We start from the raw sequence: 12,117 nt of genomic DNA on the forward strand, positions 1-12,117 counted from the left end.
ACTTAAGATGTCTAGGATGGCTTTGGGAAAAATTATTAAAAAACAAAAGAAGGCAAAGAAAAAGAAAAAGGAAACAAGATGCCTGGAATGCTAATTTCACACAAGTAACTTAAGATTTCTGGTCCCAGGCTCTAAATTTATGTAAATTTTGGTGACTGCACTTACATTAAGATTTCATGTTGCAGGAGGTACATTGCAATGGTAGAAATCTGCCAAATTTCTGGGAATAGTTATCAACTAATTATGCTATTGCTTCAGCTCGCAGAACTTGTTCTTAATATCCTCCTTATTCATTTGCAGGATAAGTATGGTCTCTTTTTTTTTCGTATTTGTTCATATTTATATTTTTATTGTAACTAGATCATTTCTTAGAAACAAACTAGATAATCATTTCTAACACAAAATGCACTGTCCTTTATGACCTATGGATTTTATTGTGGCAGCTTTGTGATCTTATTTTGCATAGATCTTTGTGTTGCAAACTAGTTACTATATTCCCTTTTAACCATCCATGTTGCATTAGAAGCACATGTAATGAACTAAAGATCCCAGGAAGCATTGAACTTCCTATTGCTTCTGTCAGACATTTTTTTTGTAGACTGCTGGAAGTCATACTTCCATGTGTGTGTGTTTCCTTATATCTGACTAATTGGTTCCTGTTTGCACAGTAACTACTTTATAAAAAAACTAAAGGGCAGCAAGTAGGATTTGAGGGAAAATCAAAATATGAAAAGTGAAATATTTATTATCGTGAATTAGCAGGTTTGGGTGGGAAGATATATTTTCTAAATATATTGACGAATTCCTTAACTTACAATATTCCAGTCACCTTCTAAAATTAGGTTTTCTTCCGTCCATTTGGGATGCACAGATGGGTTGTGTGTGTCCATTTGTTATGCATGCACGCCTAGGTTAGTAATATTTTCCATTAATTATTACATTTGAAGGAATTCTAAGAGTTACCTGACTCAGCTTCAATGACTTCTAGGGCCTTCCATGTGCAAAATGATTATTGCATTTATTCTTTTGGAAGCTACGACTGGTTGAGGTGTTGCTGTGGGCCCAGTAAGTGGTTTGTTCAAGTGTAGCTCAACCCTTGCTGGACCTAAGTACTTGTACTGATCTCGAGTGCTTGTTTTTGAGCAATGGTATTCAAGATCAAAAAACATATTAAATATCAGACTCGTTTGAGAATTATTCAATTCTGTTATGCAGGTCGCCGAACTCATGGCATGCATGGCAAAAAATACAAGGCTTTCTTACTGCAAAGTTGTGGAAGCAATCGCTGAAACAACTGCACCTTTAACTCCCATAGAAGAGCTTCTTGCCAAGATGCCTTCAAAAAGGGTTGGTTCATCAATGATTCATTGTTCCTTTCATATATTCAACTTGCTAATTTTTCATTGTTTTCGTATTTTCTCCTGTGTTCTTAATTACTATTAAATGTTTTATCATTCCATAACTCTCTAAAACTTTCATTCCATGTTTCCTTTTCCTTGTCAGGAGCTACCTCCTGAACCTCCCATTCCTGCTCCTAAACCTGAGGATGTTGCTCAATCAGAAGCTTCAAAGCCAAGGCCACTTTCCCCTTACTCTATGTAAGCTATCATGAATGATAACATCTTTTGAAAATCACTTCTTCTAAAACCAAACAAAGTAATAATATTATGTTTGCAGGTATGATGATTTGAAGCCACCAACATCCCCCACTCCAACACCAAGCAGTTCTCTTGATCTTCAAGAGAAGGAACAAAGCAAAAATTCACACCTCAAAAAAACACCAACCTCTTTCTCCTTACACTGTGTAAGCAAACAATGCTCTTTTTAGTTCTTCCCTTATTTGCTTCAATGCAATGTGCCATCACTCGCTGCAGATACGAAGATTTGAAACCGCTGAAATCTCCTACACCAACTCCTAGCACTGCTTCAAGTCTGAAGGACATTAACGTAGATGGTGTCGTGTCATTAGGATTGAACTCTGGCAAAGGTAAGCTGAAAGTACTACCACCATTGTGAATGAAACAATACAAAATCAGCAGCAGAAAACAAAACCTCTATCACCATTCACAATGCAAGTTCTTTGTTTATCATTCTATTTTCCATCTTTTATTTACTTAATAATTTTATCCAAAAAAAATGTTTATATTAACAGGTATGCAGATATGAAGCCTCCCACATCTACAATGCCATCTCTTCCTAAGTACTAGCTTTTTATTTTTTAATATGATGATTTTATGGGCATTAGTTCATTAATGTTGTGTACATGGTTATTTCAGGTTCTGTTAGTGGTGCAAACTGCAAAGAACTAGCAGCAAAGCCTGACGTAGATGGATTCCTCGTCTGTGGAGCTTCTCTGAAGGTACTACTTTTCCTTTCATCTAATTTACATCAAAAACCATTGGAGAGGATCTAGCTTTCAACACTCTACTTGTCAAGATTAGTTTGTTTAACTTTCACTTGTCTCATTTTTGTTCTCTTTGTTTTCCTCGCAGCCGGAGTTCATCGACATCATCAAATCCGCGACCATGAAATCATCTACCTAGAGTGCCACTCTTAATATTCATTATATGAATTTCCAGGGAAGAAACCCTATTTTCGGTGATCAAAATAATCTAATTAAAATTTTTGTTCTACAAATGTTATCAGCCTGGATCTTGTTTGTTCCTAGCAACAAGGCTGCAATACTGAATTTTAATGTTGTTTTGATACAAGTGTTTGTATAGTTATACTATATGATTTCCAATGTATATATAGGGCATCTATATATATTGTTAATTCAATAAGATGATTTTTTTGTTTGGTAATTCAAAAATTTTTTTAATTAAAAGCAATTAAAAAAACTTAAATAAAATTAATTTCATATAAATTATTTTTTTCACAGATTAAACAAAAGCGTGTCGAAAGCCGTAACAAAAAAGTTTTATTAAAAACTATGCCAAATACCGTGAAAAAAGTATAGTATAAAAAAATCGTCTTAAAAAATGCGTCTCAAAATCTTGAACCAAAAAAGCAGGTCTCAAAAATAGTGCCAAATGTAGAATCAAAGTCCGTCTCAAACATCGATAGCGATGGTTGGCACGATAATAAAAAAAGCCGCATCAAAAGCAGTATTCGACGAGATTAAAAACGGTGCAAACGGTATTAAAGACGAGTGCCATAAACTGCATTATTTTGTGAATCGATCAAAATCTGTATGGCTGGTTTTTAACTTTTACGTGCAATCTTTACGATGCGATTTATGATTTTTCTTGTAGTGATTTATATATATATATATAGCAGCCAAGAGGAAATATTAAACCTTCGCCTTCTTTGTTTCTTCTTTAGATCTTCTTTGCTTCTTCCTTTGGCTCAATTTCTTCTTCTTTAATCTTTTTTTTTGTTTCTCTCTTAATTTTGTTTTTCTTCTCCAGCTCTTCTGCCCCTTTTAGAAACCACTACTCTTGTTGTAGTTGGTTGTGGGACGTGGCTGTGTGGGCGGCTTATGTTGATCGTGAGGGACCACGAGGCAGTTCTGTCGTGGAAACCACGACAAACACTTTTCCATTATTTATTAATTATTATTTTATTATTATTTTTATTATCATGATTATTATATATGTATTATATACATATATAATAATTATGTATTATTATTTATTATATATTTTATATTTTGGATTTTATATTTCGCTGTTATTACTATTATTATTAATCTTTAAATTTATCGGATTAAGTTTGATTTGATTTTTTTTCATTATTATATATATATATATATATATATATATATTTCTTTTATCAGATTTGATTTTTGTTATTATTATTAGATTTTTTTTATTTTATTATATATATATATTTATCTCACTTTTTTATTTTAATTTGATTTGATTTGATTATATTTATTTATTTATTTTATCTGATTTGATTTTATTATTATTATTATCATATATTTTTATCTCACTTAAATTTTTTTCATTTAATTTGACATGATTTGATTATATTTATTTATTTATTTATTTTATCTGATTTGATTTTTTATTATTATAATCATATTTTTTTTTATCTCACTTAAAATTTTTTAATATAATTTGATTTTATTATATTTATTTAATTTCTTATTATTTTTTTACCTGATATATATATATATATATATGCCTTGTGATTTGTATTCATATTTATTCTTGAAATTTAAATATTTTAAATCGTCTCAAGATATGTGCTCTGGACTGATCCTGAGATTTTGAATTTTTTAGATCATCATGAGCTCTATGCTCTTAGCTGATCTTGATATTTGGATATTTTGGATCGCCTCGAGATTTGTACTCTACGCTGATCTTGATATTTGGAAATTTTATGTCACCTCAAGATTTGTGTTCTCAGCTGATCCTGAGAATTGTATATTCTAAATCGCCTCGAGATCTGGGCTCTTGGCTGATCATGAGATTTTAAATTTTTTAGATCGCCTCGAGATCTATGCTCTCGACTGATCCTAAGATTTTTAATATTTTAGATTGCCTCGAGATCTGTACTCTTGGCTGATCCTGAGATTTTGAATATTTTAGATCGCCTCGAGATCTGTGCTCTCGGCTAATCTAGGGATTTTAACATTTTAGATTACCTCGGGATATGTGTTCTTGGCTGATCTTGGGATTTGGGTATTTGAGATCACCTTAAGATCTGTGTTTTGTGCTAGTTTATGGATTTGAATATTTTAGAGCGTCTCGAGATCTATACTCTTGGTTGATCTAGGAATTTGGTTATTTTAGACCGTCTTGAGATCTGTGCTCTTGGCCAATTTTCAAATTTGGATATTGAAGATCTACTTGAGATCTGTGCTCTCGACTGATTTAGGGATTTGAATATTTAGATCGCCTCAAGATTTGACGGTCTCGGCTGATCTTTGCTTGCATGTAATTAAGATAAATATATTTTACAATTCTGATTTTGATTTAAATTAGGACATATTGACTTGTATGCATGTTTATATAAATAGGGCCAACACTATAAAGTACAGCCCATATTGATTTCCAAAGCTACCCAAAGCTACTTATATATGACAACTCACACAAAAGCAATGTTTTGAAAACCGGACCGGACCGGCCGGTCGGACCGGAAAAACTGGGAACCGGCACATAGCCCGGTCCGGTTTTAGAATTAATGTTGATCAAATTTTGAACCGGTCAAACCCGGCCAAACCCGGTGAACCGGCCGGTCGAACCAAAACCGGATGGAACCCGGTTTTCAATTATTTTTTTTTAAATTTTGTTTTATTTTGTTTTTTTGTTTTTTTGTTTTTTTGTTTTTGTTTTTGTAAGAAAGAACTTAGGGCATGAATTGGCTTTTTTTCTCTTGATTTTATGATGCTCTTTGAGTCTTGATTTGTCAAAAAAATATTGTTTGGATTTTTTTGGAACTTTGGAGTTTAGAGGTATGAGAAAAAATAAACACTTGTAAATTGTTTAAGAGGTATAGATCATTTAGGACTTATTTTATTTTGTACTTTTATTTTAATGGTAATGATGATCAAATATGAGAATTAAATTAATCATACTTAGTTCTAGTTTTGTTTTGAATTTTTTTGTTCATGCCTTGTCTCATCCTCACATAATTAGTAATTTAATTAGTGATTTAATTTATGTAGTTATCATCATCCATTTATGATTAATACATTAAGAAATAAAAGGTTTAGGGAGTTGTATTTGTTGCTTTATCTAGATTAATTATTTGAATCTTCAACCATTTTGATAAAATCATAATGATATTAAAATAAATATTTAAGATAATTATGATTAAAAATATAATAAAGTTTGTTATTATATAATATATATATATATATAATATTTAAAATAATTATTTATTTATGACGTCATCCTGTCCGATCAGAATGGGTCATTCGGTCCCGTGACCCAAATATAAGACCGGTTCACTATCCGGTCCCGTTTTAAAAACATTGCACAAAAGAGTTAATTAGACTTAGCAATGGCGCCATTTTTTTGTATAAAATTTTACTAAAAATCATGGGAGTCTGTGCATGTTATAATTAACACCATATTTATTATTAATATTCTTTCTCATTGCACTAAAATATAATCCCATGTTTTTATAATTTGAAATCAAACACTAGCGAGCAACAAAATTTCATATAATAAAAAAAATCCAAGTAACAAATATGGCTTTTAGATTTTATAAATGTAGAGATTTTTAATATTATTATGAGTTTACGGTTTAATATATATACACACACATGTATTTTACATGAGCTTAAAAAAAATATATTTTCACGGATATATTTTTATATTTTTTTTAAACAATTTTCATGAACATCTCATTCCTTCTTCATGAGTTGTATAATTATTTATTTATTGTTTTCTAAAAATTAGTTTTCATATGTTTTCAAATATGGTTGTTTTGTCTTTAGGTTTGGAGTAATGTTAAACTTTAATGCTTCTTATTTCCATTTTAGATAATAAAATTTGCATAATAATAATTTAAATTTAGCATGAGAGGACTTGGGAATTCAATATCATTTGTTTTTGATAATTTATTTTATATTTAATGTTTAAACCAAAGCTTCCAAGCAAATTAATTATGTCGGCCTCCTAATGCTGTCTATGTACTCCTCCAATTATATTGCTGGAGAATGATTCATTTTTTTTATTACTTTTTTTATGAGCATATAAATTCTTTATTAAGGGTGTGCACAACAATTTTATACATGATTATTGCACTCGTTCAAATAATTTTTTTAAATAATTTTAAATTTGTATGATATGCATGCAAAAAAATGTTTTAAATTTGATTTAATTATTAATACACATGCAAATATGTAAATTTTCATTCAATCACTGTTGAATAAAAATAAAAAAATTATGTAATTGTTTAGATGCATTATCAAAGTATTTAAGATTTAGCTAATAATGTTTCTAGCTTTTGTAGACCATACAAGAAAAGAAACTCAACAAATATATATATATATATAATTTATTAAAAAAAATTTATAATTAATATTTGATTAAAGAATACATGAGATGAAAAACGTGGAAAGAGTACCATGGGAGCTACCAATTGTAGAAAAAAGAAAAAAAAATTATCAGGTGATGTTAAAAAAGTAAAATATTAAAAAATTAAAAAATCATTGATCCATTTGCTAAACAAAATTAATTTTTTATATTTTTATATATTTAGACCAGTTACATGATCCAACTCTCAAACTTTAAGTTTTTTAAAAAATATTTTCCTATTATTTTATTCTAGATGTTGTAATATTTTCTTATTATCTCTTCCGACCAAATCCTCATATAATCTGCATTAAGGCCAAAGAAATCTTTAATTTGGGTTAAACACAATATCTAGTTTCATCCCTAACGGTTGGAGGGGTACAAATACCCGAATCCCTCGGTGTATTCGTACATGGATCCCTTAAGCTAAGTGAGTCTAATACGAGGCACATCCTGCCCATCCAAGTGCAATCTAAAAATTGAACCATAGAGTTCTCATGCAATCCAATACATCAATGAACACAAAGCTTGAACCACAAACCAAACCAAATGTATTAAAAATGAATCAAAGCATCCAACTAAACAAGTTCATCCCAAGCTTCACCGGCATCTGGTGATCTTGGGGTTTAGTCGTTCATACAACTAAATAAACCAATCAAAGTCTTGAGAACAACCAAAGCAAACGTAATAAACACTCCCTCAAACTCTAGAAGTGAATGGCGAGTCGGAATGTGTGGAAAGCTTCCATAGACGCTGTAATGGGGCGGCTTCTCTCGTTGTCTTCAAGCTTCTACAAGTGAGATCAAGGAAGGATCTTGCTGAAATATGCTTCTCCCTTCGATTTCCATCTCAAAAACACCCTCAAATGTGGTTCTCCACCTTGGATAGCTTTGGAGAGTTGGAGAGCTCAAGGTAGAAGATGATACCACTTTAGAAATGCCTTAGAAACCCTTTTAAATCTTTCTCAGGTTCTCTTCATGGCTTAGCTTTGGGGCACAAGGATGCTCGAAAAGCCCTTGGGATTTCTGCTGAAATTTAGGTAAAGTGCTACAACACCTAAGAACGTAACATTGCTACAACAAATCTGTGACGGTAGCTCTGCCGTAGTAAATATGCTACACTACCACTACACAAATCTCCAGCTATCTTGCGGGCATTCTCACGGCCGCAAGGAAAACCTAAGGCTTTGCCAATTCTTCAGTCTGTCTTGGTACATTACTTGCTATAGTATTGCTATAGTATTGGGGCTCTAAAATGTTTTTTTTTTCCGATTTTTTCCTAAATTGCATTGTCGAGCTCACCTAGGTTTCTTTGAGGCTTGTAACATGAATGGAACCAATTAAACCACAAAAAGGGCATTGATTCATCAAAAATATATATGAATAGTACATAATATATATGTACAAAATACATACATTTAGGCGCTTATCACTAGTCTTGGTGGTCCTACTTATTATCTCTACGACATTTGGTTTGGGGATGATTTGTTGGCTAACCATTTTCTATGCTTGATTTTGCATATTAATCTTGAACTTTGGCCTTTAAAACTTTATATTAAATTGTTTACCATATAAAGATTTATATCAATGTCTTTCCAGTTATGAGACTATTTTTAGAGATATAATTTTTTAAGATGGTTATTTTTCTTTTTGTAAATATTGAGAAACTATTTTAACTACTCATTGATTGACTTTGTTACTCATTGACAACGCCCCTCGTGTATGTCCCGCAAGTGCACAGGTTTGTCAAAGTAATAAATCTCAGATGAGTGGGTATCATATCCACAGAGAGTAGTGAATAAAAACACTTAAATTGTTTCTTAACTAAACGAAAAGTGAATAGTGATTTGTGTGACAAAATGTGATGTAACAAAAGTAAAAGAAACAAGAGAAACAATGCAAATAAAGGGGAGGTAAGGCAATAGATATAAGTGGGGTATCCGGATATTGTTCTGCCTAGGACAATCATTTCAAGTGCAAAAACCCTCTATTATGCTTTCTAACTAATGCATTAATGAGTCATAGAGATCCTTAAATACATGGTCCCAAATCTAAGGTCAACCATGCCTAACTCTATACATATCCCGGAGGAGAAATTAAATAACCTCTCAACCACGCACTCATATAGAATCGCAATGAGTTCTAGGGATTTCAAGTGATAAATTCCCTTCCTAGATGTAGACCTAACCCTTTGGTCCAAGTGGAAGTCCCTAGCCACAATTAAACCCTAGGTGCTAAAATCACTTTAACGCTTCACTCCGTTACCCCTGCAACTAAGCCCCAGCGGAAGGTCATCCCTTAGCCCATTCACTCTACTATGACCGCAAAGAGCTCGAGGAAATGGAGGTAGAATAAATCACACCAGAGGGGAAAGGGACGCTCCACTACCTCTCGACTCACCCTCTCAACCCTCTTAAATTTGCTTTGTCTAACTCTCGTGATGTGTCACTCACTCACAAGAGTTACCAATAAGAACTCTCAACCCTAGTGTCACTCTAAGGGAGTATTTACACATTCAAGCATACAAGATTGGAACTCAAATAAAACATCAATTAAATGAAAGCATAATAAAAATGTTCAATGAAATGAATACATCCTAGGGTTCACAAATATCCAAGTAACTACTGGGGGGTTTAGCTCAACATGGAGCTAATTACAATCAATGATATCAAATGTAAAAGCAAAGAATTCATAGAAAACCCCCTCAATAGTCGTGGCGATGGTCTTGTGGAGAGTCCTCTACTCGTCCAAGGGTCCCTTTGTCCGGCCTAGGATACACATCGCCGGATCGGTGCTGACGAAAGCTCTCCCACTAACCTTCTTCCAAACAGAGTGTGATGTTGGAGCCATAGAACCTCTCCAAATCCCTAGCCAATACCTCTCAAAACCCTAGTCGCAGCCCTCTCTCAAGTTGGGGAAAAGTTGGAGAAAAGACTCCTGAAATCGGGGTTGAAATCGGCCTTAAATAGGGCTGAAATCGGGAATCTACACGCCCATGTGGGCGCCCCTGTGGATTTTTCGCATGGGTGTGTGGAACTTCCACACGCCCATGTGGATTCTCTGTTTTATTTCTTCTTCGGCGGCTGTTAATAGTACCTGCTACAGTGTTTGCTACATTACCCTGCTACAATACTGGCCTGAAACACTCCCGAATCCATGCTTTCATCGAGGTAACATAAACAGACACACATTTACGCCGTAGATCTCTTTGCTTCTCAATAAACAGACACATTTGTGGAGATCTTGCTATACATGCACATGCTGAAATGCTTGAATGTGACTGCTCTTGTGGCCCTCCAAATCGATGTGCTAATCTTGAATACAAGGAGGTTGGCACACATTCTTGCATCTTGAACCCGACTTATGTCTTCGCGTTTGAACCTTCTCAAAGATTTTTCTCCAAATGGTGCATTCACAATCTACATTGGCTTCTTTCTCTAACATTCGGCTTCACAACCCTATATGCGTGAAAGTAACATAAATGCACACATATTAGTGTTAAAAAAACCCGATAAAAGTAATGCTTATCATAAGGAAAGAACACTTCGCATTCTTATTACACAAGCACTTATCACTCATCTATTCTTTTTTCCCATTTTCCCAAGGTGGTGATTATTTGAGCTATTATGCTCTAGGGCGTGGTGTTGTGCTCCATCTTTCTTATATTTTCTCTTGAGATTGTTATTAGGTCAAACTATGTTCTTGTGTTCAAACTTATTCTAAGTGGATCCACTATTGTGTAATTAATGGTTAACTGATGAGTGCGTAATACACACAATGTTTACATGTTATTTGACTACACTTACCTTACCTTCTTTCATAACTTTTTTTTTTGTTTCTAGTTCTAGTTTGGGTATTTTATGTTTTAATGATTGGGAAAACAAGTTTTGGGATAAAATGAAAGAAAATTCACTGTGATTTAGAGCTAAATGAGTAGAAAAACAACATTCTAGAAAACAACAAGGCCTAAGTACGAATGTGCTTAAGCTGTGTATATCACAAGAAATGAGAATTCAGAGTACACAGTGCAAACACGGCATCACCCTTCATCGCATAGCCATGCTCAAGGCTGTGCAGATCACTGAAGATTGCATTTTAGCATGACTTGAGTCCTGTATTTTGCCAGTAAAGTGCACATGCTAAAACACCCCCTAAATACGACCCTGCACTTGTCGTATTTGCAGTTAAAAGCTCAAAAGTTAGGTTTTAAAGGGGACTTTTTTGGTGGAAAATAAAGGGGATGATAAGTGCTTGAGTAGACATATTTTCATATATGTTTTACATGCATTAAGCATCATTTTTACTGTGGTTTATGTCTCATATTGTGTATTTGGTGTTCTTTTATGCATATAGGTTGTGAATGCCTTGAAGAGTAAAAAGGAAGCAAAGATAGGCTATAAAAGACACAATGTTGGGAGTTCTTGTTCAATTCAAGGACCAAGACATGAGAGGAGTTCATAAACGTGGAGATGTGTGCCAACTTCCAAGAAGATTCAAGTCAATTTACTAGTTGGAAGGGGCACAAAAGGCGACCCACATCTTCATGTTCCTTCTCTTTGTGAAGATTGCAAGACCTCTCAAAGATACGTCGATGAAGAAAAGTTTTATAGCCTACCACATGGGACGTGTGCCCGGACATGTGGCCTTAAGAGAAGAGTGTTCGGATCGCATTTTGTGAAAATCATCGTAGCATTTTCACCGTAGCAGTTTCTGTAACAAAAATTCATCGCTCACGCGGCCCGCATGGAAATTTCTGCAGCCCACGCGGCCGCGTGGAAAATCCACACGGGCGCGTGAGGGCACGTGACAGGCGCGATCTAATGCCTATAAATAGCCGTTTTGCCCTATTTTTTCTCATCTTTTGTGCGGCTCTTGAGGGTGGGGACGGATAGGGGTTTTGGAGAGGAGGTCTTTGCGGCTTTGAGGCGCTTCGTCACCAACTTTGATCGATTCCTCCTCCGTCATAGCATCAAGGAAGCCACCGGTGAACCTAGCTTCGGAGTGGGTCCTTCAAGACGTCGAAGCTCTCCATCAAGGCCATCAGTTCATATATAAGGCGGGTTTATTTCTATGGTTTTAATGTACTTTCATTCATTGATGGTGTGTTTTGTATGTTTCTCCATGGAGAGCTAAAACCCTAGAGG

At 34.0% G+C, this 12,117-nt stretch overlaps 2 protein-coding genes across 3 annotated transcripts; both read left to right on the forward strand.

The window, feature by feature from the left end:
- The first annotated feature begins 311 nt into the window (after positions 1-311).
- On the forward strand, positions 312-1,828 carry LOC120272049 (protein TIC 62, chloroplastic-like). The gene is made up of 4 exons (XM_039278785.1): positions 312-1,148; positions 1,216-1,347; positions 1,504-1,598; positions 1,678-1,828. Exons 1-4 carry the CDS (start codon positions 1,146-1,148, stop codon positions 1,826-1,828), a joined length of 381 nt encoding a protein of 126 aa, XP_039134719.1. The 5' UTR covers positions 312-1,145.
- Positions 1,829-2,694, forward strand: LOC120279241 (triosephosphate isomerase, cytosolic-like). 2 transcript variants are annotated; one of them, XR_005541849.1, is made up of 4 exons: positions 1,878-1,987; positions 2,153-2,200; positions 2,277-2,359; positions 2,493-2,694. XR_005541849.1 is itself a non-coding variant. In XM_039286117.1 (3 exons), exons 1-3 carry the CDS (start codon positions 1,849-1,851, stop codon positions 2,541-2,543), a joined length of 273 nt encoding a protein of 90 aa, XP_039142051.1. In that variant the 5' UTR covers positions 1,829-1,848; the 3' UTR covers positions 2,544-2,694. The 2 variants fall into 2 exon arrangements, 1 of the variants encoding a protein (XP_039142051.1); XM_039286117.1 differs by lacking the exon at positions 2,153-2,200 and having other exon boundaries at positions 1,829-1,987.
- Positions 2,695-12,117: the final 9,423 nt, after the last annotated feature.

This window comes from Dioscorea cayenensis, chromosome 2 (assembly GCF_009730915.1).
Source record: "Dioscorea cayenensis subsp. rotundata cultivar TDr96_F1 chromosome 2, TDr96_F1_v2_PseudoChromosome.rev07_lg8_w22 25.fasta, whole genome shotgun sequence".
Lineage (NCBI taxonomy): Eukaryota > Viridiplantae > Streptophyta > Magnoliopsida > Dioscoreales > Dioscoreaceae > Dioscorea > Dioscorea cayenensis.

Bases quoted from the DNA above. Each gene is read 5' to 3' on its own strand.
- LOC120279241 (XM_039286117.1), top strand. From the start codon at position 1,849: ATGCAATGTGCCATCACTCGCTGCAGATACGAAGATTTGAAACCGCTG. The intron at 1,988-2,276 runs GTAAGCTGAAAG...TGGTTATTTCAG, and splicing joins AGGATTGAACTCTGGCAAAG to GTTCTGTTAGTGGTGCAAAC. The intron at 2,360-2,492 runs GTACTACTTTTC...TTTTCCTCGCAG, and splicing joins TCTGTGGAGCTTCTCTGAAG to CCGGAGTTCATCGACATCAT.
- LOC120272049 (XM_039278785.1), top strand. The intron at 1,348-1,503 runs GTTGGTTCATCA...TTTCCTTGTCAG, and splicing joins CCAAGATGCCTTCAAAAAGG to GAGCTACCTCCTGAACCTCC. The intron at 1,599-1,677 runs GTAAGCTATCAT...TTATGTTTGCAG, and splicing joins CCACTTTCCCCTTACTCTAT to GTATGATGATTTGAAGCCAC.